General features: G+C 42.0%; 2 protein-coding genes across 9 annotated transcripts; one reads left to right on the top strand and one right to left on the bottom strand.

Annotated features, from left to right (window-relative positions):
• Positions 1–1,350: 1,350 nt before the first annotated feature.
• Positions 1,351–20,835, bottom strand: LOC142575469 (uncharacterized). Of its 8 annotated transcripts, none has more exons than XM_075684852.1 (9): positions 20,315–20,832; positions 18,526–18,660; positions 14,521–14,571; positions 10,948–10,987; positions 10,831–10,859; positions 9,569–9,590; positions 8,242–8,279; positions 5,650–5,700; positions 1,351–4,721 (listed from the first exon to the last, which is right to left on the bottom strand). In XM_075684852.1, the coding sequence occupies exons 1-9, from the start codon at positions 20,592–20,594 to the stop codon at positions 4,504–4,506; spliced, it is 864 nt and encodes a 287-aa protein (XP_075540967.1). In that variant the 5' UTR covers positions 20,595–20,832; the 3' UTR covers positions 1,351–4,503. The 8 variants fall into 8 exon arrangements, with proteins under 8 accessions (XP_075540967.1, XP_075540969.1, XP_075540968.1 ...); XM_075684858.1 differs by having other exon boundaries at positions 4,584–4,721; positions 14,525–14,571; positions 20,315–20,834; XM_075684854.1 differs by lacking the exon at positions 5,650–5,700 and having other exon boundaries at positions 20,315–20,833.
• Positions 20,836–21,034: 199 nt separating this feature from the next.
• On the top strand, positions 21,035–22,245 carry IFT20 (intraflagellar transport 20). The gene is made up of 4 exons (XM_075684863.1): positions 21,035–21,190; positions 21,283–21,368; positions 21,427–21,530; positions 22,101–22,245. The coding sequence occupies exons 1-4, from the start codon at positions 21,064–21,066 to the stop codon at positions 22,180–22,182; spliced, it is 399 nt and encodes a 132-aa protein (XP_075540978.1). The 5' UTR covers positions 21,035–21,063; the 3' UTR covers positions 22,183–22,245.
• Positions 22,246–22,541: the final 296 nt, after the last annotated feature.

Below are 22,541 nucleotides of genomic sequence, written 5' to 3'. Positions count from 1 at the left end.
TTCTGAAAACACGCAGAGAGCTCCTAAAATGACTTGGTTCATCGAAACAGAACTACTACTTGTTCAAGGCACGCCCGGTAATGTTTCTAAACTGAAATGTAATTGTACATGTGGCTACAAATACTGGTATATTGAACATACATTCTATGATACTACGTACATTGTGAACACATTTATTTTTCATTTCTTGTATGTTCGCCGTTGGCATATATAGCTTGTATAAGCTGAAGTTCGCTCTGACAGGACTTGTTTCACTACTCCAGTGCAGCTGTACGTTAGCACATTACTATCCCCGAGTGTGTGGCAGCAATTACTTTTTTTTCAGCATCACACTCGTACTGCATTAAGACAAAGACAAATACCCGAAGAAAAGCCTTGGTTGAAATGTTGGCTTCAGCAACATTCCTTGTTCCACTACTCTGATTCGCTTCAAGCCTCCACTTTCGTATGAACCTCTATTTTACTGGATATTCTGCATTAGTGTTTTAAATGCGATAACATGTTGCTTAACAGGCACGTGGAATAACTCGGTTTCATCTGACACCAATGTGTGCATGGTGAAAAATACACTCGCTACCTTTGGCCCGGTACACTGCTTATGGGAGTGATCCCCACGCAGAAATGCTATTCTTTGTTGAGCGGGCACACCCACGCATAGTCACAGGCACACCCACACACCCACTTGTTAGATGTGCTGTCACAGAATATGCTACTATTATTGTTATTTATTATTATTTTTACAAGATACTGCGCACCTTTCACTAAGGTTTAAAAAAAATGCAAAACATGCACATTGAGTAACACATGGTTCAGTAAACATTTGGCATACCTCCTGTATACCTATTCTATGCTTTGAATAAAGAATTAAGCTTTAGAAAGCACTCATCCAGTCTTGGCCATAGCTTGTGTCTCTTCTTGCACTTCAGCAGTATGAAAATCTACCAACTAGCCCAGCTGTCTATTCTTCAGCAGTTCAGTAAATGCATTAACTTGAGTGCAGTGCAATATACCTGGGCCTGTTGTAAATGTGCCCATTGAAGATGCAATTCTCAGTAGTCGAATGTTGCCACATTGTCATCACAGCATCATCACACCTCATCTTACTGCCAGTCCTCGCTTTCCCCAATGGAGCAAGGAACTATATAATTTTTTGAGCTGAGCTTTTGCATCAAACAAATTTATTTAATGCTGTAACATCTCAATAAATAAATCAGTATTTATTTATAGACAACAACCGAACTGTTTTGCCATGTTTGGTAGGTAGACATGGTAATTGTAAAATTGGACTCGTACAGTGGCATATACGTAAAGCATGCATGCAAAATGGTTTTCTTGGAAGAGCCAAGTAAATGAAATGAGGAGAACCATTCTTTTATTTCTATATTTAAATTTGTATACATGATCTATGGACGTAACATGCATGGGCATTAAAATACGCTGCATAAATAGGTGTTATAATGGGATGAAAGTGAAGGGTGTGCGTGCAAACTATGTGCACAGCTTATATGAGGATGCGACAGAGAAAAAAAAATGTTCAGTACATACACGCAACTCTACCAACATAAAAAAGTATCACAAATGCCACCGAACAAGTCAACACTGGACTAGTGAAGTTACGCAGTCACTGTCCATGCCATGGCTGCAGAACTAAAATGTAAATTACAGAGGTAAAATCTGGGACAAGCAGACAGCAAGTTCTCGCACAAACCTTTTCCCACAAGTCTTATCCCTTGTGCAACTGGTGCTGTGATTTGTCACAACTTATCGCATCTAACATGTCAATGACAAAGTGCAAATTTGAGCATGACAGTGACAATGCTTATGGTGCTTTAGCAGCTTACTAAGGGACAACACTTTTTTTTTTTTTGCTGTTGTTCATGCCCATGCATCGTGCACACAGTATGCACGCCTTGCATTCAAGTTTCTTAGCTATCCTCCAAACTGCAGCCCCATAAGTTAATGCTGGCAGATAGCATTTACTATAGAATGCTTAATACATCTTGTGAAACACTTATGTGCAAATATTGCAATGAGTAACAGTTGAGTTTCGGAGATCTTTCAGTAAGGAATTCATACCACTAGAATGAGAAAGCCTGGTGGAAGAAGTGATTATGCATACTGCACTATCATTTAACATATATGTGCTGTAACGGGTTTTTCTTCCACTGGGCCTTTGAAGAATGAAATCTCATTGGCCGCGTGCTATTACGCCAATTGCAGGCTTTTTTTTTTTTTTCATACTGTTTCATGGTGGCTTTGTTTTGGACACACTTGTGCCCCTTCTGTTGTTTTAAACCTCTATATTTTAGACATTTATACCATGCATTTCTCCCAAAGGACAGGCTTGGAATAGAAAGCCAAGTCACACTCGGACAGCTGTGTCCAAATGTCACGTTAAACCAGTGGCCACTGCCGCATCGCAGCCATTAGTGTTGCAGTCTAGGCCACCACATGACTTATAATAATAATAATAATAATAATAATAATATTTGGGGTTTTACGTGCCAAAACCACTTTCTGATTATGAGGCACGCCGTAGTGGAGGACTCCGGAAATTTTGACCACCTGGGGTTCTTTAACGTGCACCTAAATCTAAGCACACGGGTGTTTTCGCATTTCGCCCCCATCGAAATGCGGCCGCCGTGGCCGGGATTCGATCCCGCGACCTCGTGCTCAGCAGCCCAACACCATAGCCACTGAGCAACCACGGTGGGTACCACATGACTTGTCCACAGAGGATGTCTCAAATGAAAAAGGTAAGAGTGCAAAAAGTGCAACTCAGTGTTCATTGTGGTTCATAACACAGTGAGACAACTGTCATTTATCTGCATACAGGGGATCAGGATCGGAATGTCTACAACTTGCATAGTGCTGAATGATACAAGAGACAAGTGGAAACGTCATACAGGTATCCTCAAGATATTGCTGGATACACTTCGACGTCGGGTGAAATCTGCTCTGCCGATTGGGCAAGTGACTTGCCACTCTCTATGTGGATCTGTGGCTGCACTTTGTGACCTTGTGTTAAATAAAGTTTAAAAATTTATTTTGAGGATGTAATGACTAGGAGTCACAGTTTGGGATGCTGTAGTGACGAACACTGGATTAATTTTGACCTCTTGGGATTTCTTAGTGCACACCGAAACGTGTATTTTTGCATTCTGCCTCAACTGGAAAGCAATCACCACAGCCGGGGATCGAATGAGTGACCTCATGCTTAGCAGCAGATTTACATAGGCACTGAGTCATCACAACAAGTCCCGTATGCTGTGTGTGCTGCAGAACAATACAATAATCATGCTGGCTTCCATTCCACGGTGCAGGAAATTTCCTTTGTTCCCAACCGTGTGAGACCCAGCTAGACAGAAGACAAAATTGGCAGGGGCAGGATTGAACTTGCATGCCAACCTATGCTGAGTTTAGGCACACAATTGCTGAGACATAAGGCATGCTGCTTTCAACTCAAACACAAGAGATTAAACAATAAGATAACACTTTTCAGAGGCAAAAGAACAACCAACATGCTTTGTAACCAAGTCGCACAAAATCTGGCACTGATACAACAATGCAACTCTTAGCAGTGGCTATGTACTCTGTGATGATCCAGACCAAAGCTGTACGATTTGCATACTAGTCACAGCCTGCTGGTAGCAATACCACAACATGAAATACTGCACATAAAGATTAGCCTCTTTAGGATAATTAACTTTATATTTGCTTTACACAGAAATAAACAACACATAATGAGGATATATTAATCTCGCACATATCAAAAGCAATAATCAAATATTGAATCTTAAAAGGGAAGCTAATGAGAAGCACAAAATCAACCTAGTTTGATACATTACCTTCCCAAAACTCTGGCTATCTGCATTTCTTGCCTACAATGATTGACTAATGGTATTCAATATCTAAGGCAACACATAGTATGATAGACAGAATAGTGCAAAATGCTAGCTACATGAGCATTCCTGCATTTTTTCTCCATTAGAACGCACCTCGGAATCGAGCTCGCAAGCTCATGCTCACAGCAGATAGATTTTTCAGCTAGGGAAATGTCATTTATTAGCAAAAAAAGTGAAAGAAATGTGTCTCTTTTTGAATAATACAGATGGTGCCGTAACAGATTTCACTTTACTTTTGGTCAGACCCACAATTATATGTTCCACTGTGAATTTTGTAAAGGCTGCAAACATGTCACACTTCATGCAGGCAGCTGTTTATGCAAGAAACTGAACTGTACATGAGTGATCACTTTCAATACTTTTTTTCCTGACGACAGCATTCAGAGCAACACCTAACTGGAGCTACAGGTCCACTGCCCACTTGTTTAGCCAATCAGCATTTGCTAAAGGCGATATCACTAAAATGGGCGACTACAGCCCTTTCACATTTACTATACATGCCACCATACAACAGATGAGATCATGTTACGCTATGAAGCACAGTCAAACTTTGTACCATGGGAGCTAGAAGTCAAAGAAAAAAAAAACGACAAGGAGGTCACGATGTTGAAGCTGGTGTTGCCCCTTGGAGACCATTTTTCCTGCTGTGTTCCGCACTCTGGTGCTCATAAGAAATACCATGTTCAGTCAGTTTCACACCATGCTTCCAGGCTTTCAGTTGAACGAGCCTTTCTTGCGCTTTAGCAAGCCGCTTGAGCACATGAAGTATCTCCTTTTGCGTTTTCAGCAACTCGCTCGTTTCTTCGTCTCCGCCACCTGTAGGGCAGACAGGCACGGACACAAGTTGAAGTGCCACTCTCTGCCGAGGCGTATTTTTGCACTACTCTTGCGTAACTTGTACAGAATATGCGAACGAACAAACATTAAAAAGAACACAGGTCAAATCCTGCCCTACCAATGTGCACATAAGCAATCATGTCGAATCAACTAGACTGCCAGCAGATCCTTGTTAAGGACATCAATCACTATAGTTGTTCTGCACAGTGCCTAGCAAACTGCTGTTCACGTCTTTCTAGGTTTCTCCAAGCTACGTCAGCAAGAATTGGGTGTGACTGAAAATTAGCAAACTCCAAGAAGCACCGTCGTTGGGATGCAAATTTACCAAATTACGACATTATCATTACGGAAAACAAAATGCATGAGTGAATGCAACTTCGACCAGAGTTGCCTGCCTAATTGTTCAGAACACCGGCTTCATTCTGCACGATTCTGTTCTGTTTCATAGACCATCATCTTTCTATTGTCGAGTGCGAACTCAGGTAATCAGTCTAAGCTGTAGCTTCAATGTTATCAGATGTTAAGGATGCCAGTACGCCACTTCCTGTGCACACAAATAATTTCATTCTTGAATAATTTGACATTTTACATCTCCATTCATAAGGCTGGTGACATAACAGATACATATCAAGTTCACTTTGAGGTAATAAAGGGTTGTGTGTCTGCATAACTCATTTTATTTACTAATGTCACATGCAAGAATATTTGAATGAACTAAGTTTTACGACTTCAGATCAGGGTATATTTGCACTTCATTGTATGTACACCGTCCTTACATCTTGTTTGCTTTATAAGTAGCATGTTTACAAAAAAATACAAAATAAAGAAAGGAAGCTAACAACAACAATTATAGTTTGTAAAAAAAAAGGCTGCACAGCTAAATTCCTAACTAAATTTAGGTACAGACCCACTCTCATCTTCTTCATGTCGGGACTTCCAGATACTTCAAATAGTTGTCCTTAAAGAAACAATGTAATGAGGCATATGACCACATCAGTACCAGCCATAAAACAGAAAGAAATGCGCAAACATTTATATATTGTCAGACAGTGCTCACAATACATACAAGACACAAGTACACTAAGCTTATGGTGTGAATGCAGCACAAAATACCGAAGCACTGGAAGATGTGGTTAGCGGAAAGATGTACAAACACAACTATACTACGCCTGTTATCGCTCTATTTTATGACCGCCAAAGTTGACAGAGCCTGTGCAACACTGGACAAAACTTATTTGCAGTGACATATTTCCGCTAACCATCCCTTACACTTGATTTAGCAGGTCAAAACCATTCGGTCTATTGGGCTACTATCATTTTTGAACACAGATGTATAAGTTGGCTCCAATATCAACAGAGCTTGTCGGGTACACAGCTCTGCTGTGTACACGACAAGCTCTGTTGATATTGGAGCCGACTTATACATCTGTGTTCTGTGTTTTGTCGTGGCTTCTTTCTCAACAAAGCAAAGGAAAAAAGCACAAGCTAAAGGAAGGTCATAATATAAGATTTATTCTTTGATTTACCCTTACTAAATTACTTTTATGAATAATCAGGTGCAAACACCTTTTAGTGAGTCACCTACCTGTATTTCTAGGAGAAAGCCTTTTCTATTGTGGCACCTTAATTGAGTGGTTGCACGCACACATGAATTTAATTGAATTCTGGGGTATTATGTGTCAAAACCATGTGTCAAAACCATGTGTCAAAACCATGATTATGAGGCACGCCATAGTGGGGGACTTCAGATTAATTTTGATCACGAGGTGACCTTTAAAGGGACTGACAACTGATATTTAAGGACGTATTTTTTTTATGGCACAATGCAAAGCTCACTCTCGATAGTGTTGACATCTGCAGCGGTTACTCACAAAAGCGTGTGGATATTTAGTACGCAGAATTTTTCGATCTGAGCAGCCTTTCAAAAAGTAAGAGCATTGAGCTTCTCAGCATTGCTCTCACTTCAGCAATGCTGAGAAGTGAGAGCAATGTCGATAAGCGCGCCTCGCAAATTGTAAAAGTCGCCCATCATTCTGCTTTCACAGGAGTGAGTGTAACTGTGGTTAACCACCTACATTTTGACCTTTTCAACCACTTTCGAAAATAAAAAGCTGGTGCAATGCAATCACATTGTTGTACAGACATTCTTATATTTGTACTGCGTTTCTTTTCCCCAAGTACATGCCTACGTCATGGCTAGCTGGCCCCCGTCATTGTTGTTCTGTTGATAGACGAGCCAAGCCAACTAATCGAAAACCAAGGCGAAGGCAGCACCACTTTCCCGCTCACTACAAACGAAGGCTTATCTGCACATTGTAAGTCAGGAAAAACTTATAGTAACAAAAAGTATACTGCATTTCAATAGCAATAAAAAGACCAGGAACTGCATACACTTGTAGAAGGTCATGTGGTGAACCTTGTATGCAGCTTCATGTTTTTGCCGTGTGGGGCACCAAAGGTCATTTTTCACGACTTTTAGTGATAAATCAAAATATAAATCCACATTTAATGAGAAAAACAGCTCGTTTTAGCCACTACGATAGAGAATCATTCCATCGGCAGGGTTATCTCGATTCATGCTCTGAGCGGTTGCCTGCCCCTTTAACACGCCCCCAATGCAGGGACGCAGGCATTGTTGCATTTCGCCCCCACTAAAATTCGGCCGCGGTGGACAGTGTTTGAAACCGCAAATATGAAGGCGGTTAACCTCAGTACAGTAATGAGGCACTAAAGAACAACAGTATCAGTTCAGTCTGTTAAAATATTTGGCAGGAGAAAAAAATTAGCAGAGGGGAATAGAAATGCCAAAGTTTTGTTATTTGCTTGACATACAGCTGCTTGTAAAACGGCGCAAATAAAGAAATAACCCTTCTTGAAAAAAAAAAATTACTGTAACAAATCTGAAAGCAGTATTTCAGATTAGGCAAAAAAGCTTACGGCAGGAAACTGGACTTGTGAGAAAACTAAATTTCCACTAAACACAACAACTAATGGATTGCTATGTGACTGACATAGCAATCCATGAAATTAGAAGTGCCATGCCTTAACAAGGCAGAAATTCATATTTGTCATGAAACCTGTGTCTCGTAAACCTTTGTGGCCAACCGTACATCTTTTTAGTTTTAACACCTTGAAACGAGTAAAAGCTCTACAGAAAAATTTGCAAGGTCCCTTTGCTACACCTGAGCAACTGTAATGCTTCATTTAGCACTACCGCATACCTATTATTTTATGACTGTCTGTTGTTCCACTGCTCCACCGTAGCACCTTCTCTTCCTATTCCTATTAATCCGCTCTGCTCACTCCCTCTTCAGTGCTGACTCCGCTCCATCACATGACCCCTAGAGTCATTTTTTTCCTCCACCCTAAAGCTGCAAGCCCAACTCTTCATTCACTGCTCAAAACACATCGACATCCTGAATTTCGGAGCCAGTGGGTGATCTGATAAATGCTAATGCATAAAAGAAGAAAGGCATGCGTAAACACACTCGTGACTCACTTTCACTTGGTGAGCTTGGCTCAGTTGTCTGGGTTGACCTGAAACAACAATGCAGTGCGACAGCATGAACAGCAGTGAATGCGAATAATATTACTCCACCCTCATCAAGCAGGTGCAGCATAGTGCAGACGAAGGTCGAAGGTGAAATGCTCAACAGGATGTCAAGTTGGGCTAGTTGACCTTGAATGACAGGCACGTCCGACACAAAGTGGAGGGACACAGCAGATGGACAAAAGTAAGGAGTTGCATTTCTCTGTTTATTTCTTGTGCTTTTTCTGTCCAGTGTGTGACATGCCTGCCATTCCAAAGGTGCAGGTCACTACAGTTGCTAAAGTTACCACTTCAAACCATCTCAGATGAACTCAAGTCACTCAAGCAAGCAAACAAAAGCAAGCGATTGTTTGAAAGTGGGCATGCAAACTAGGAAGAGTGAACACGAAACAGTGCCTGTCTGAGGGGTGTGGCATACAGCTTAGCGTGTTTTGTTAGAACAATGAAGGACCATGAAGGGTCAACAATTAGGTTACAATAAATAAGCCCTTTCTAGTAGACGCCCGTGTCTGTCAAAGAGCAAGGGCTAGCTACAACATCAACTACAACTGCTTGATACCTGACGGTCATGCTCTTGTTCCGACACAAGAGGATACCAGCAGTGTCATACGTGCTTCTTTTCCATATACGAAGTGGCTTTGACAATTGACTTGTCACTGTCCTAGTTATGCACAGCAACAACCAGATTTTCATTAGTTGTGTTCCTTATTACCTCTGACATCTAGCCTTTCACATCCTCTACTGTTCTATGTATACTATATTCACTGCAGCCTACATCCTGCAGTGGACATAAATGAGCTGATGACAATGATAATAATATGCTTCACATTCCTCAGTAGTGTATTACAACTTCATACCTTGGTTAAACTTGTGTTTGTTCTCTTCAGAATAACAGTGTTCAGAATGTACAACTCATGTTTATGACTGAATCTGTGCAGCAGATTTGTGAGGATGCCTAATAGTAATCAATCAGCAAGACTCAATGTGAGAACATTTAATTTCATATTTTCAGCAAAGTGCAAACCATTCACAAATGTGGCATGTTGACCTGCCCAGTACAGCAACAAGAAATCAGAACTGTTAATCTGTTCTTAAAATATCTGTGGCACTAAACCAAAAATTTTGCATGAAATTGGCCAAGTTGCAGGCAGGGTTGCCATCTTATTCTGAGAGCATGAAACTGCACGCAACCTGTTCATGTGAAGTAACAGAAGCTGGGAGTGCTTGTTTGCTTCAACAGAAGAAGGGTAGCAAAAATTACAGTGAGGCAGCTTACCTGCTAGTGCATGGAACTTCATCTGTAGGAATAAAATTTTCAAGATTGCTCAGTATAAAAATTTAATACAAGTCATACTAGAAACATTACTCATATATCCCATAAGCAATAGACACATTTTAATAGGCAATATAAAGAATTCATTCACTGGAAAACAGACACTGACTACAGCTAAATCAAAGGTTTAAAGGCGTCCTGAGCCACCCCTCGGGCTTGGTGAAAAAAAACACAGTCCACAGATAGCATACACTGCTGTGAATATCTCAGCCAAATCTTGCAGCCATGCGCAGTGCGTGGCGCTCGCAAGCGGAGCGCAAGATCACCTTTTTCTCAAACGCTCTCTTTTCAACAGAAGCCTGCTCCTCACTCTTTTCTGGATGATTTATTTCGTAATATGGCAGATTCCAATATGCGGCTGCTATTGGCCAATAGCTGACAATAGCGCCACCGTGACGTTCAGTAGGCGGAGCTTTGTCGGCATGCCCCGCTCTATCACAGCCTTCGCAGTGCAAGTCATTGAAGGAGGAGAGGAAGCACTGCGTAGGAGATATTTTACTGCGAATAAGCCCACTTCTGCTGAATGCATTGAAGTACTTTTAGCAGCGAAGTATTTCTGAAATAGTCTATTTTAACTTCAAGTGCATATCTTGACTTCGTTAAAAAGTGGTTTAGGGCCCCTATAAGACAAGACATTGAGCGGAACGAATCTGGTAGCCAGAACCGACCTGCTGCCAATTCTCGTGTGGTGTCTGAGTACCTTTTCACCAAATATATCAGCAAAACAAGAACAAGGTGAAAGCAGGAGCCAACGTTTCGACGAGTAGACTTGTCTTCTTCAAGGCCACTTGTCGAAACGTTGGCTCCTGCTTTCGCTTTGTTCTCCTTTTGCTCATCATCTTGAATTTCCATCTCCTGCCTTCCCCGTGTTTTCCCTGACTTTCATCAAATAGTAGCAGCAAATGGAAATACTAGTAGATGTGGTATTCATTCTAACATTCTTCACAGTGTACAACGATCATGGCAAAAGTTATGCTGCACTGCGTCAATGGAAAGTTGGAACTTGCTTAGGAGTGGAGTTGTGGATCCTGGTCAAATATCCTAATCTTTTCCAGTAGATTAACAATGGGCCACCCCCACTGCTACAACAGCCTACAAATTCATGGCACATAGTACACAAGAAGCCATGAAATGATTTGGAGAGGGAAACGATCGGTCCAGTAAAAGTGTGAACATTGGTAAAACAAATCTAAGGAAAGCATTACCTTCATGTTCTGGCTCTGGATCATTTGATCTGAAAAATTGCAACACTAATTTAGACTACAAGATTGTCAAAAGGCCCTTTGCTTGCCCAGTGTGCAATGTGCAAAATGCATGCCTACTTGTTATCACAGGACACCTCTCCTGGGGAGCTGGGAGGCTCTGGAGAAAGAAGGAAAGAAAGAAAGAACAAAGAATCAGACAGAAGAACTACAGTCACCACAAAAAGTTTTGCAGGCGCTGAAGAACCCCAGGTGCATCAGCTTCTTGAGTCTATGGGCAACATGTTCTTCACCGAGAATCTTGAAACAACAAACTAGCACATTCGATTCACCATACCAAGATAAGGTGCCTTTATATTAAAGGGGCCCTGAAACGTTTTTCTAATTAATCATAAAATGGCCTCGCTATTAAAAGGTGCGCTGGAAGTGGCACGGGGGGGATGGCAAGGGGGCAACACCCTGCCTGAAATCAGGCATCTTTCTTTTTCTTTTTTTCTTTACAATGCTACTTCCGGTTCAGGCATGAGGTGGGAGCTTGGGCACCTGCAGCTACACCACTTACAGCGACCAATCAGGGCATATGGTTGTCAGAGCGTCTCGCCAACAAACGGGCTCATCGCAGCACCCCATGGCTGCCACTGTACCTACGCTATCCAGCATGCCAGTGTGATCTCCGAGACCACACACAGCAGACACAACTACGCGCAACTGGCGTGTGTAGACGCCTGGAAGTGCAAAGATGAAATGCCTTTTCTTTATTTTTGTTTTTTTTTTGAGATCGCAGGCACATACTTTTAATTTATTTAACTCAAGATTAGCAATTGCATATAATATTACAAGAACATTCTCGCAGTCATGAGATATGCCAATACCTGTTGGGCATGCCTGGCTGCTCGCGACGTAGCTGTTGATGACATTTAAATGGAGAGAGCAAGTGATCTTTCACTGTTTTTGACATGAAAGTGCACTCACAAAAGCCTCATCTACAGATCGGCAACATTTTCTTCCAAAAAGTATTGTATTGTATTGGGTTTTATGGCGCATAAGCAACTCAGGCTATCATGCGCCAAACACATGGTATAATTTATTTAAAAAATTGGGTATCTGCAGCAAAAGTCCTTGTCCGGACAAGATATCTGAGGAGCCCAACAAATCAAATGGAGACTTCAGCCATCTTCTCAAGACTGAGAAAATGGGTGAGGTGCATCATAAGATGCGTGAAAAAACTGGGTAAGAATTTTTAGAATTAGTAGTTCTGTGATATATTATATTTCGTTTAGGATCGCTGCGTCTTTCAAAAAACTAAAAACAGATGAAGTTCCTACAAGTGGGTTATCCCCTAAAAGTAGACTGGGATGGAAGGGAATGCATTCATTGTAAAATACACTAAAATATTTTTTCCTTAGCCGTTCGAGTTGTGTGCACGAGAATAAAATGTGATTTACAGTGAGTTCATCCCCACATTTCTCACATAAGGGTTTGTCTTGTTTTGTCAGTATGAAAGTTATGTGTTAGGTGTGTGTGTCCGATGCGCAGGCGGCATAAAATTACTTCTATAAAACGTTCCTGATGCCTGCATGATCTCCATTCTCCCAGAAGAGGTTTTACTAAATGTAGTTTATTTTCTTCGCTATTTCATGTACACTGCCATTTTTCTTTAAACTTATTTTTTACTAACTTCATGCGATCTGCATAGGGTATATTTACAGTACTGACATTTTTATGGCAGGCTTGAGCAGCACACGCGTCAGCTCTCTCGTTGCCTCTAATTCCATGATGGCTTGGTATCCAACAGAGCTTAATTTCGTGTCCTTGTGTTTGAGCAGTTATTATGTTATGGATTATATTTCCCATTAAAGGTTCCCTTATGTTTCTGGCTTTCAGTGCTGTGATTGCACTCAGCGAGTCCGTGTAGATAATGCTGTTTTGAATGTTCATCTCAACTATTTTTGATACAGCCACCGAAATGGCATAACATTCGGCTGAGAAAATTGATGCGCACTGAGGCAACCTGACTACCTTTTCCCATTTATCTTGCACTACAGCACTTCCGACGTAAAGTGTGTTTTAGAACCGTCAGTATAAAATGCTGTGTATTCTTTGTACTATTCGTCTAGCGCAGAAAATTTTTGTATTATATGTTCATGTGGGGTTTGCTTTTTATGAAATTGTGTCAGTGTGTAGTCACCTACACTGGGAAAGGTGTGCCAAGGTGGCAGTGGTATCTCAGGGCCCCTTTAACAGGTGCAACTTTTCACTGGTATAAAATCACAAACACTGCAACTGGGAAGGAAATGCAACAGGGGATATGTAAAATATGGCAGGCATGCATTTCTTTTACCCAGTCAAGACTGCGTGCATGCGGCTGTCCTGCTCTGTTAAGAACAGTATCATTCTTCTCTACTCATAATAACAGATGTAATGACATGCTACCACAACAATCAGGCACTTTGGCTTATACTGTGTGGGTAGAACCACAGGCGCCGTCTATTGTGGGGCTCCTGTGCCCGAGCCCCCTTCGGAAAACTCAGCGTGACTTTGGAAAACATTGCCGCACAACTGGCCATTCGAGGAATTTTGCGTGTATTCACAGGCTTCTTTCACGCTTGGAAAAATACTTTTACCGTATCAAGAAACAGAAAGCTGTATCAGGTGTTTTTCATGTTGCTCTACAATTTCTCACTGACACTTTTCATCTAATTATCGAATTAGGTAGAATGGAAAAAAAATCATCTGATTATCTCCAAGCAACGGCAAACAACATTATCTTGTTTCTGTCCAGCTACTTGGCATATGCATATTTTTAATGTTTGGCTCAGGTTATGCTGCACACCCTGTATATATGGGGTTCAGAAAGCCAGCCAAGCCCCACTCCCTCCTCCCCCCCCCCCCATTTCCGTAAAAATTTAAACTTTTCGCCTATGGGTAGAACCATGCATAGTGATAGCATACTACTTGCATAACATACCAAAACAACAAAATACGCCTTTGTAAAACCCACTTCCGAAAAAAAAATGGGTTATAACGAACCCTGAAATAGCAAAGTTCCCCAAGGACAAACAATGCCTCCATGTTCCATTCATTTAAGTCAGATTTGTTCAAGTACTTATTTAGCTGTGGCATGATTACATACAGAAGAAATTTATACTGCTTTTCAAACTCCTGAAGTGACTGGGTGTGCTTCACAACATAATCAAGTTTTATGTGCAGAAGAACCAGGTGCAAATATGTGAATTATATAGACTGCTTTAGTGCGCTAGTTCATAGGATACCACTTCACTTATATTTTTCTTAAAAGCTAAAATCAAGCTTTTATTGTTCACAGGTAAACCTACACTAGATGGATTATTCAATGCTAGGGTACAGGTTCACATACATAGTGCTTAAACTTAGCCTCCTTATAAGACATTCTTATTCACAAAGTTACTTGTAAGCATAGCAGAGAAAAAAAGAACAGAACACATCGCTTATTCAAGTGTATACACATTCATGTAGAGCAGTCATTATGACAGTTCAGATGCAACTTCACCTTACGATGAAGGCCTTCAACTGAACTTCAACTTCTGCTGGTATTGTCATAAGTGTGTTGTACTGATAGTATGTGCAGTATTGTTCTACATAAATTATGTGTTTCTTGTAATAACACAAGAGACAGCCATGTCTTTTGTGTAATGGTAACACAAAAGTGCATACCTGCCTTGACATCTGCATTAGAATTCAAGTTATCGCTCGGCTCTTCAGTTCCTGCAGGAAAGACAAAAAGAACAAACTGCAACAGCATACATTAAGCAAAAATTCGCACTAAGAAACTATCAGCGTGTTCAAGTGTCACAGGTGAATGCAGTTGACAAAGTTGCTCAGATTGGCCCTTTTGTCATTGCCAGCGCAGCACTGGCAATGACAAAAGGTCCAATTTGAGCAACTTTGTCAGCTGCATTCATCTGTGACACTTCAAACCAATGTAATAAAATACAGGCTGTCAAACTGCAAAAGTAAGGAGGAAAAGCATGGGAAAAACTTCAACCAGCTCAACTATATCATGACTTTCAAGTGGCTACAACCAAAAAACAAGTTTATTTCCCCAATATTTCAGAACGAACTCGGTTTCTTCTTCAGAGGCAGTGGTGGTGGTGATGTCGAGGCACAACATTCTAAGCTTTCATAGTTGAGGCGGTGAAGAGGGGCTAGGTGGGGGTGGGGAGGAGGCTGGGCATGGTCTGTCTGTTTTGTTGATTGGTCTCGGTCATTAGAATTTAAGTTTCTTCGAAGGAATTTCACAGTCCATTCTGAGAGTCCAGCTAGGGGGCTTTGCTGTCTAGAGATCACTCTTTTAAGCTTTCATGGTCGAGGTGGGATGAAGCGGGTGGATGGGGGTGGAGGCACAGTCCAAGGTGGTTGACACTTTCATTTTTTGGCTGCGCTTAAACCGTGAATATAAACTGATGGCAGGTTTCATTTGGAACAGTTTAAGCTGTTTCTGGTGTTTTGTATGTGCCATGACTGTAACAGTAGTTTTTATTGGTTGGTCTCGGTTGTTAGAATTTCGGTTTCTTCGAACAACGGGTTGGCCCCAGCATTCTATGGTCTCCCCAAGATTCACAAATCTGGAGTCCCCCCCCTATGGCCACTAGTAGACATCACACGCTCACCAATGCAATCACTGTCCCAAGTACCTACACCGGATTATTTCACTACTAACCAAGAAGATGACGACTCAGTTAGATAATGCAGAGGACCTCATTGGGCTGACATCAAAGCTATGACTAGAGGACGATAAACGCCTAGTCTTGTTTGACGTGGTATCACTGTTCACCAGCATACCCACACAGCTTGCTGTAGCCATGACTGGAGAAGCCCTAGAACAAGACAGCACCATATACGAGAGTACCCCCTTGAGTGTAGATGAAACATGTCACCTAATCAAACTTTGCCTATCAAACACGCATTTTTCCAATAAAAGTGAAAACTACAGGCAGATAAACGGAGCACCACTCGGGGCTCCAATCTCACTGACCATAACCAACATCACTATAAGAAACATTGAAGAGAGAGCCCTTAGCATGCTTGATAAAATCTGAGTCTTCCTCAGAAATGTCAACGATTGTTTCTGCGTTATAAATACATCGCAAGTCACCAATCTGCTCAGCCATCTAAACTCCATTGAAGCAGACATTCAGTTCATTTGTGAACACGTAAAAAATGGATCCCTTCCTTTCCTTGATGTAAGGATTAACCGAACAGGAGAACCTCTAAGTTTCTCAGTCTACTGGAAACCAACTCATTCAGGCCATTACCTAAACTATAATTCAAATCACCCTGCAAGCCACAAAGCATCAGTAGTAAATACTTTATAAAAAGAGGCCAAATGCATTGCACTTCGGAATCTAAAAGAAGAAAAGAAAGAAAAACTGTCTTCACCAAACTCTGAAAGAATGGCTACCCAAACCGCTTCATACGAAAAGCAATCCCACAGCAAAAAAGAAACTAACTTCAAAGGCAGCCCTCAATCTCTCCATGTTCCAGGAAATGAATATCTCTCCCCTACATTAAAGGTACCGGTAAAGCCATCAGCAGAATTTTAAAAAAAGAAGGCATAAAGGTTACGCCCAAACCGATCAACATAATAAACCATTTTCCACCTAAACCCAAGGACCATGCACCAGGAGAGAGAGCTAAAGAGGTTGTCTATAAAAGCAAATGTTCCCACTGTCAGGCAGCATACATTGGCGACGCGAAAAACTGAACTGAAAGAATTAAGCAACACAAGAATGATGTCAGAATGTTCTCCAGACAGCAAAACCTCCTAGCCGAACACTGAGAACATGCAGACAATAAAATTACCTATGACGAAACCGAAATTCTAACCCAGACCAACCAACAAAAACAACTGTTACAATCATGGTATATACAAAGCACCAGAAACAGCTTTAACCTATCCAAAGGTAACCTGCCATCAGTTTATATCCACGGTTTAAGCACAGCCAAAAAAAAAAAGTGTAAACAGCCTTGGACTGTGCCTGTACCCCTCACACACCCCCTCCTCCTCACCTCAGCCATGAAAGCTTAAAAGAATGACAGCAAAACCCCCTAGCCTAACACTCAGAATGGAGCCTGAAATTCCTTCGAAGAAACCGAAGTTCTAACAACCAAGACCAAGCAAAAAGAAAAGCAAGAAAGAAAAGTGTTAATCACCTCAAACCAAGCCCAGCCTCTTCCCCACCTCCCACCCACCTGCTCTTCCCCACCTCAACCATGAAAGCTTAAAATGTTGCACCTTGACATCACCGTCCTCATTCCCCCTGAAGAAGAAACAGAGTTGGTTCCGAAATGTCGGGAAAATAAAACTTATTTCTTTGTTTGAGCCATTTGAAGGTCACAAGTAATTAACCCAACCAGACAGGCAATTCTTTCAAAATGTTTAGCTTTAAGAACAACTATATTGGAGTCACTGTGGCAAAAGACGCATGTCATCTCTTGCAATGCAGGTAATTGTCTGGAAAAAAGGTTAGCCCTGGCGAATGACGACTGGACTAGAAAAATTCCACTGTATGGTGCTGCTACTTATGAACATGTAGAGGACAAGAATGTGAGGTCTTTCCCATTACTCTTTCTCATTACTGCACACATGAGCCTTTTATGTCTTAGCGTAATCAACTGCCCCTCTTAGTACCCCCCCCCCTCCACCGGCACAAAGCTGAAAAATTTTTCTGCTCCAGTTATCAGTTAGTTTCTTGTGCTAATCCTTTCCCAGAACATTAGTAAAAAAGGCCTGAACAGTAACAGTGTCACAGTAACTGTGCCTGTGCCTTGTGAACATGAACAGGCTTTGATGATGGCTGCATAATGGCCATCAGCGATCTTCATGCAGTACTAGCAGAACATCTGTTCACTTAGTTTCACATCTTGCAGCACAGTGCCAGTGCTTTAGTGCTAGGCAAGCTTGACTTTTGCTAGTGTGACAAGATGGACAGATAGAAGCATGACCCGTCAGTGTGTCTGTGTGCATAGAGGGGAGGGCGTGATAGAAGCCGTAAGCCGAGAAAGATTAGTGAAGATGTCCACCAATTTCTTCAGAAAAGTGACATCACAGATAGGCTACCCCAAGTTGCTTCCCTCAGGCTACATGCTGTCAGAGTATAAAAGCAGGCACTGCGGAAGTGTATCTTGAGTGTGGAGGCAGGAACTGGGGCTCATTTTACCTACACAAACTTTTTTTGTTATTGTGAGGCCAAGGATTAATTTGCTATATTAAAGGGGGAGGGTCTGCCCTCAGGGCTGAAGTGGGGGAGAGGGCAGTGCCTCCCTGCAATAGAACCTGTGAGTGTGTTTGTCCCCACCCGGCCCTCGATTTCGGAAGCCATGAATGAAAGATTTAAAAAAGTGTTTATTAAACAGACACCGAAGAGAAGTTAAGCATAAGTCACATTGGTAGGTTACATTACTGGAATTGTAAACAGGCAAATCTTGATACGGGTGGGAAACCAGAAAGAGTACAAAATTGAAAGATGGGTAGCAAATCCACCTTGAAATTCTAAAATGGGCATCGTCATAAATTGTGACAGTATTTCCTCGGGGCTAGTTGCCTGTTCACAAGTACAAAATCAGCGCAAATCAGCAGCAATATCGGCCACAGTGTCAAAGGAAAGCTCTACATGTTTTCTCGAATCGGCCAGCAATGAGATGACCAAGAGAGAGCACCTGTGCTACTTGGGGCTTCTGTGCTGCTGCCGAGCAAGCAATCTTCGATGGGCATCCCTATTACAAATTCGTTGAGATTATTGAATAATGAAGCCTCAGCAAGAAGGTTCCCAGCAGTAACACCACAGTTGGCGCCTGCAAATTCAGTGAAAGAACACACACTTTCAAGAAGGAAAATAATGTTAACAGTTCGGTCTTCTGCATTCAATGCACATTGGCTATGAGGAGCACTGCACTGGAAGGCTATGGATAAATACTGAGCAACTTCCGTTACGGGCCCGGTGTTGCAGAAAATCCTGTGTCAGGGTCAGCAGAGTATTATATGTGTATGTCATGCCTTGCCATGTGACATGCAGCATATGTGGGTTAAATCGACCCACCATTCTATCACTAAAGTTGCTCATACCTTGTCTTACATTCTCGACAAAGTTACTCCTTGGAATTTTGAGAATGACAGCCCACAAACAAAAGTCACGAAACAAAACACCGACAGCACATGCCTTTTATGTTAAATCTTCTCAGACTTAAATATTAACAGTGTGAAACAGTAACAGAAACCTGAAAATTATGTAATTTTTTCGGGCAGCTGTGCACAACCTCTGGGATCGGCCCACACAAGAGGCCACATTTCTACCTGAAAGCTCGCCCTCGCGCATAGTATTTGCTGCCAGCATTCTTGGTAAACATTACGGTTACATAAGCTGCAGTTGCTGGGAAGCGTGGGAAGCAGTCAGGGATCTTTGAATGCTATCATGTTCCACTCTTAAAGGCGAAGCTTAAGCATCCTTTAAGTTTTTCTTTAGAGTGCACCCAAATCTACAAGCATTAACGTGGAAATTAGTTTGGAGCCTTACATTACAGCATCTCTCATGGACCCTGTGCTGCTTTAGGACGTTAAACTCAATTAATAAACAAACAAACATACAAAATAAATAAATATAACTGAAAATTGGCAGCGCAGGGAATGGTTCGATGTACTCAGTTTTTGGCTGCCTGCTGCAACTAGGTCCTGTTACACATTGATAGTGCATTAGTGATTTGTGATAAAACAATCACCAAATGGCATAGGCATATCATTGAAAAGCTGCACATTGAGTAAAACTCAAACTGCCTGCCTAAAAGATGTGTCAGTTGCACACAAGGGCACGGAGGATTCACACAGCATTTACGGGGATGACAGTTTCCCATTAAGGCAAAAAGGCACAGGGATCAGCTGGGTACGAAAAAACGGATGCATTAGACTTTTTATGCCTTCTAGATAAAAGAAAAACGGTATCAAATAATGCAATTACAAATGCGTGGCAACAGCGACTGCACTTGGTCCACACGCTTTCACCAATTACCCTTGAGTGCACTGCACACGAGATAAAAACTAATCTGTAAATTATTGCTCTTGCTCAACACAACAAATAGTACATTTCAACCAGCACTAATATATATTTATATATAATAGCAAATGTAAGCTGACATTGTTTGACAAATTGATTTGAGGCAAGCGTTTTCGACCGCGTATTAATCTTGCTCAACATATATAAACATATGTGTTCCGACAACCACCACATGCATGCGCCTTTTGGTACTGTGCTCGTTTACCTAGCTTAACCGAAACTTGAAATGACTTAACAACTGACGTTGTTCCTGAAAAAAAAAAAAGAAAGAAAGAAAGAAAAAAGCCACCCTGTCGACAGACGACGCGCGCGCGGTTTGTTCATAGATCGGAAACGATGAGATCGAGCAAGCGTACTTTTCGCGTCCACGCTTCTCTGCCAAAAAATCAGAAATATCTTACCTTTTTTGCTTAATGACTTCAAGTCCGCCCATTTCTTTCTGACTTCTGCCGCTGTCCGGCGAACACCAGAAACAGCGAACAGGGACTTGGTTATCAAGTCCCAAGCTTGATTTCTGTCTTTGGAGCCGCCCGTACATCTCCGCTCAATCAGAGGTCTGTACGTCTTGTATCCCGAGACCAACGCGTCGATTTCGGCGCGGCTGAAGTTCGCCTTTCGCCTCGCTCGGGGATCGGTGACAACCAACAACTGCGTAACACCCAGCTGTCCTAACGCAGACATTTTCGCTTCGCCGATGGTTGTGTATTTCGAATATCCAGTCTCTTTTGTCGGCCAATATTCCTCATTGATCCTATTCACATGCACATACTAGCGCGGACAGTTGATGACCACAAGCCAGCAGCAAGCGAAGTTCCTGGCGAACGAAGGAACTTCGTCGCGAATGATCGTAAGACAAAAGTTACGAAGTTGCGATCAACCGCCATATTTGGAAAGATCGCAAGTCCATGGCCTATTCGAAACGTCTAGAAAGTGCGCAAATAAGTTTTGTGACGTCACTGCAGATAATTAACGCAAATTCTTGAAAAAAGTAAAAGACTCAATAGGATCAAAAACACAGGTTGTTATTGTTCTTAAGTTGTAATATTATTACAAACTTACAATTGTAACAGATAGCTTGCGACTAACCCCGGCTAAAATTCGCTAAAGTTATCGAACACACCTGTAACCACAGTAACAGTACTGTTTACAAATGGCTAACGAGGTGTTCTCGCGAGCAGGTCTTTACGTTGACGAACTCAACAAAATTCGCATCGCGGATCCAGATGCTATCAGAGAAACGCAGGAGCTCAAGGATGACTGCCACAAATTCATTGAGAGTGAGACGTTTATCTGATTTCGATTTTTTTAATCGACTCGTAGACTTAAATCGACTGGTACGTTGACATATAATCGATCTCTCTCTCTCCAGGAATGACCGAATTTCAGTCCGTCGTGGATAAGTACATCACAATATCGGATAAACTGGCAGCGGAAGTCGAACAAGAAAAACTGAAGGTGAGAGCTCACGCTGTTGGAAAGAGTGAGGTATTATTTTATGCCTTCCGCGTTGCAGGCTATTGGGTCCCGAAACCTGCTGAAGTCTGTCGTGAAAGACCGCGAAACGCAACAGCAGCAGCTTCAAGCGCTCGTGCTGGAGAAGAAGATAGAGCTAGAAAGGTTTGAGCGTAAACTGATATACACTGCAGACGACTATTTAAACATCCACGGCAGCCCTCTATTGCGTGAAACGGGTGCCTAGGGTCGTCGGTCGCGTGCGCGAAGCCCACCTGTCGCTTGGATTCGTTGTTTTGCCATTATTATTCCTCTTAGGCGATCGTCATAGATACCATAGAGCAAATGAATTACGCACGAGCTTCTAATTTGGCATCTTTGCGACTGTGTCAGCTAAAGTGCCATTGCCTGAATTTGCGCGCCAGTGGACGAAGCCGATCACGATAGAGGTCGGGGGATCGATTCCAGACGGTGTGTCCCGCTAAAGAGAAAATGAACCCAGGCTCTTCTATTTGCGGCAAATTCCATCGTCAATCAGTCAAAATGTGAGCGGAGAGGACTATCTATAGTATCAGTACTGCGCAGTTTAATTTGGTCGCCTTATGGAAACAGTGACGCAGCTTCGAAGCACACTTAGCGTTTAAAGTTGTGCTGACCATAGCTCAGGTATTTTTCTCATTTTCTGACACGCCACACATTGCTACATTTTTATTGTCCTTCCTTGATTGCTTCCAGATTGAGAATACAGCTGAATGCAATGAAGAGAGAAGAAGCCGAACAGAATGAACTGATTGAGCAGTTCTCGATGCAGTCATGAAACCACTCTTTAAGCCAGAGTGCGACATGGAAAACGATAATAAATCAGTCGTCTACAACTTCACTGCAGTCCTTCGGGAAGCAGCGGCTTGTTCACTAATTGGCTGGATTGCACAAGTGCTGTCACTGTTATCACTACAGCTACACATATGAGCGGCACAAACTATGGTCAAACATATGCAAGTAAGACTGGCCTCTTGCAGTGCATCCATGCGCATTGCCGGGATTTTTGTCGAAGGGGGGCGCTAAGGTTCCAGTATTCCATGCTAAGTTTTCCGTGCTTGGTGCATAATAGCACAACTATTACCTTCAGCAAGCTCACCGTTGGCCTAAAGGCCTGTACCATGTTTTGCTTGTCTG

This window comes from Dermacentor variabilis, chromosome 3 (genome assembly GCF_050947875.1).
Source record: "Dermacentor variabilis isolate Ectoservices chromosome 3, ASM5094787v1, whole genome shotgun sequence".
Classification (NCBI taxonomy): domain Eukaryota; kingdom Metazoa; phylum Arthropoda; class Arachnida; order Ixodida; family Ixodidae; genus Dermacentor; species Dermacentor variabilis.
This window is presented reverse-complemented; position numbering and strand designations above follow the sequence as displayed.

Excerpts from the sequence above, each read along its gene's own strand:
- LOC142575469 (XM_075684852.1), bottom strand. The coding sequence starts at position 20,594 with ATGTCTGCGTTAGGACAGCTGGGTGTTACGCAGTTGTTGGTTGTCACC. Across the intron at positions 18,661-20,314 it reads GAAGTCATTAAGCAAAAAAG|GCGCCAACTGTGGTGTTACT; the intron begins GTAAGATATTTC and ends CTGAATTTGCAG. Across the intron at positions 14,572-18,525 it reads AGAAGCCCCAAGTAGCACAG|GAACTGAAGAGCCGAGCGAT; the intron begins GTGCTCTCTCTT and ends TCTTTCCTGCAG.
- IFT20 (XM_075684863.1), top strand. The coding sequence starts at position 21,064 with ATGGCTAACGAGGTGTTCTCGCGAGCAGGTCTTTACGTTGACGAACTC. Across the intron at positions 21,191-21,282 it reads CTGCCACAAATTCATTGAGA|GAATGACCGAATTTCAGTCC; the intron begins GTGAGACGTTTA and ends CTCTCTCTCCAG. Across the intron at positions 21,531-22,100 it reads AAGAAGATAGAGCTAGAAAG|ATTGAGAATACAGCTGAATG; the intron begins GTTTGAGCGTAA and ends GATTGCTTCCAG.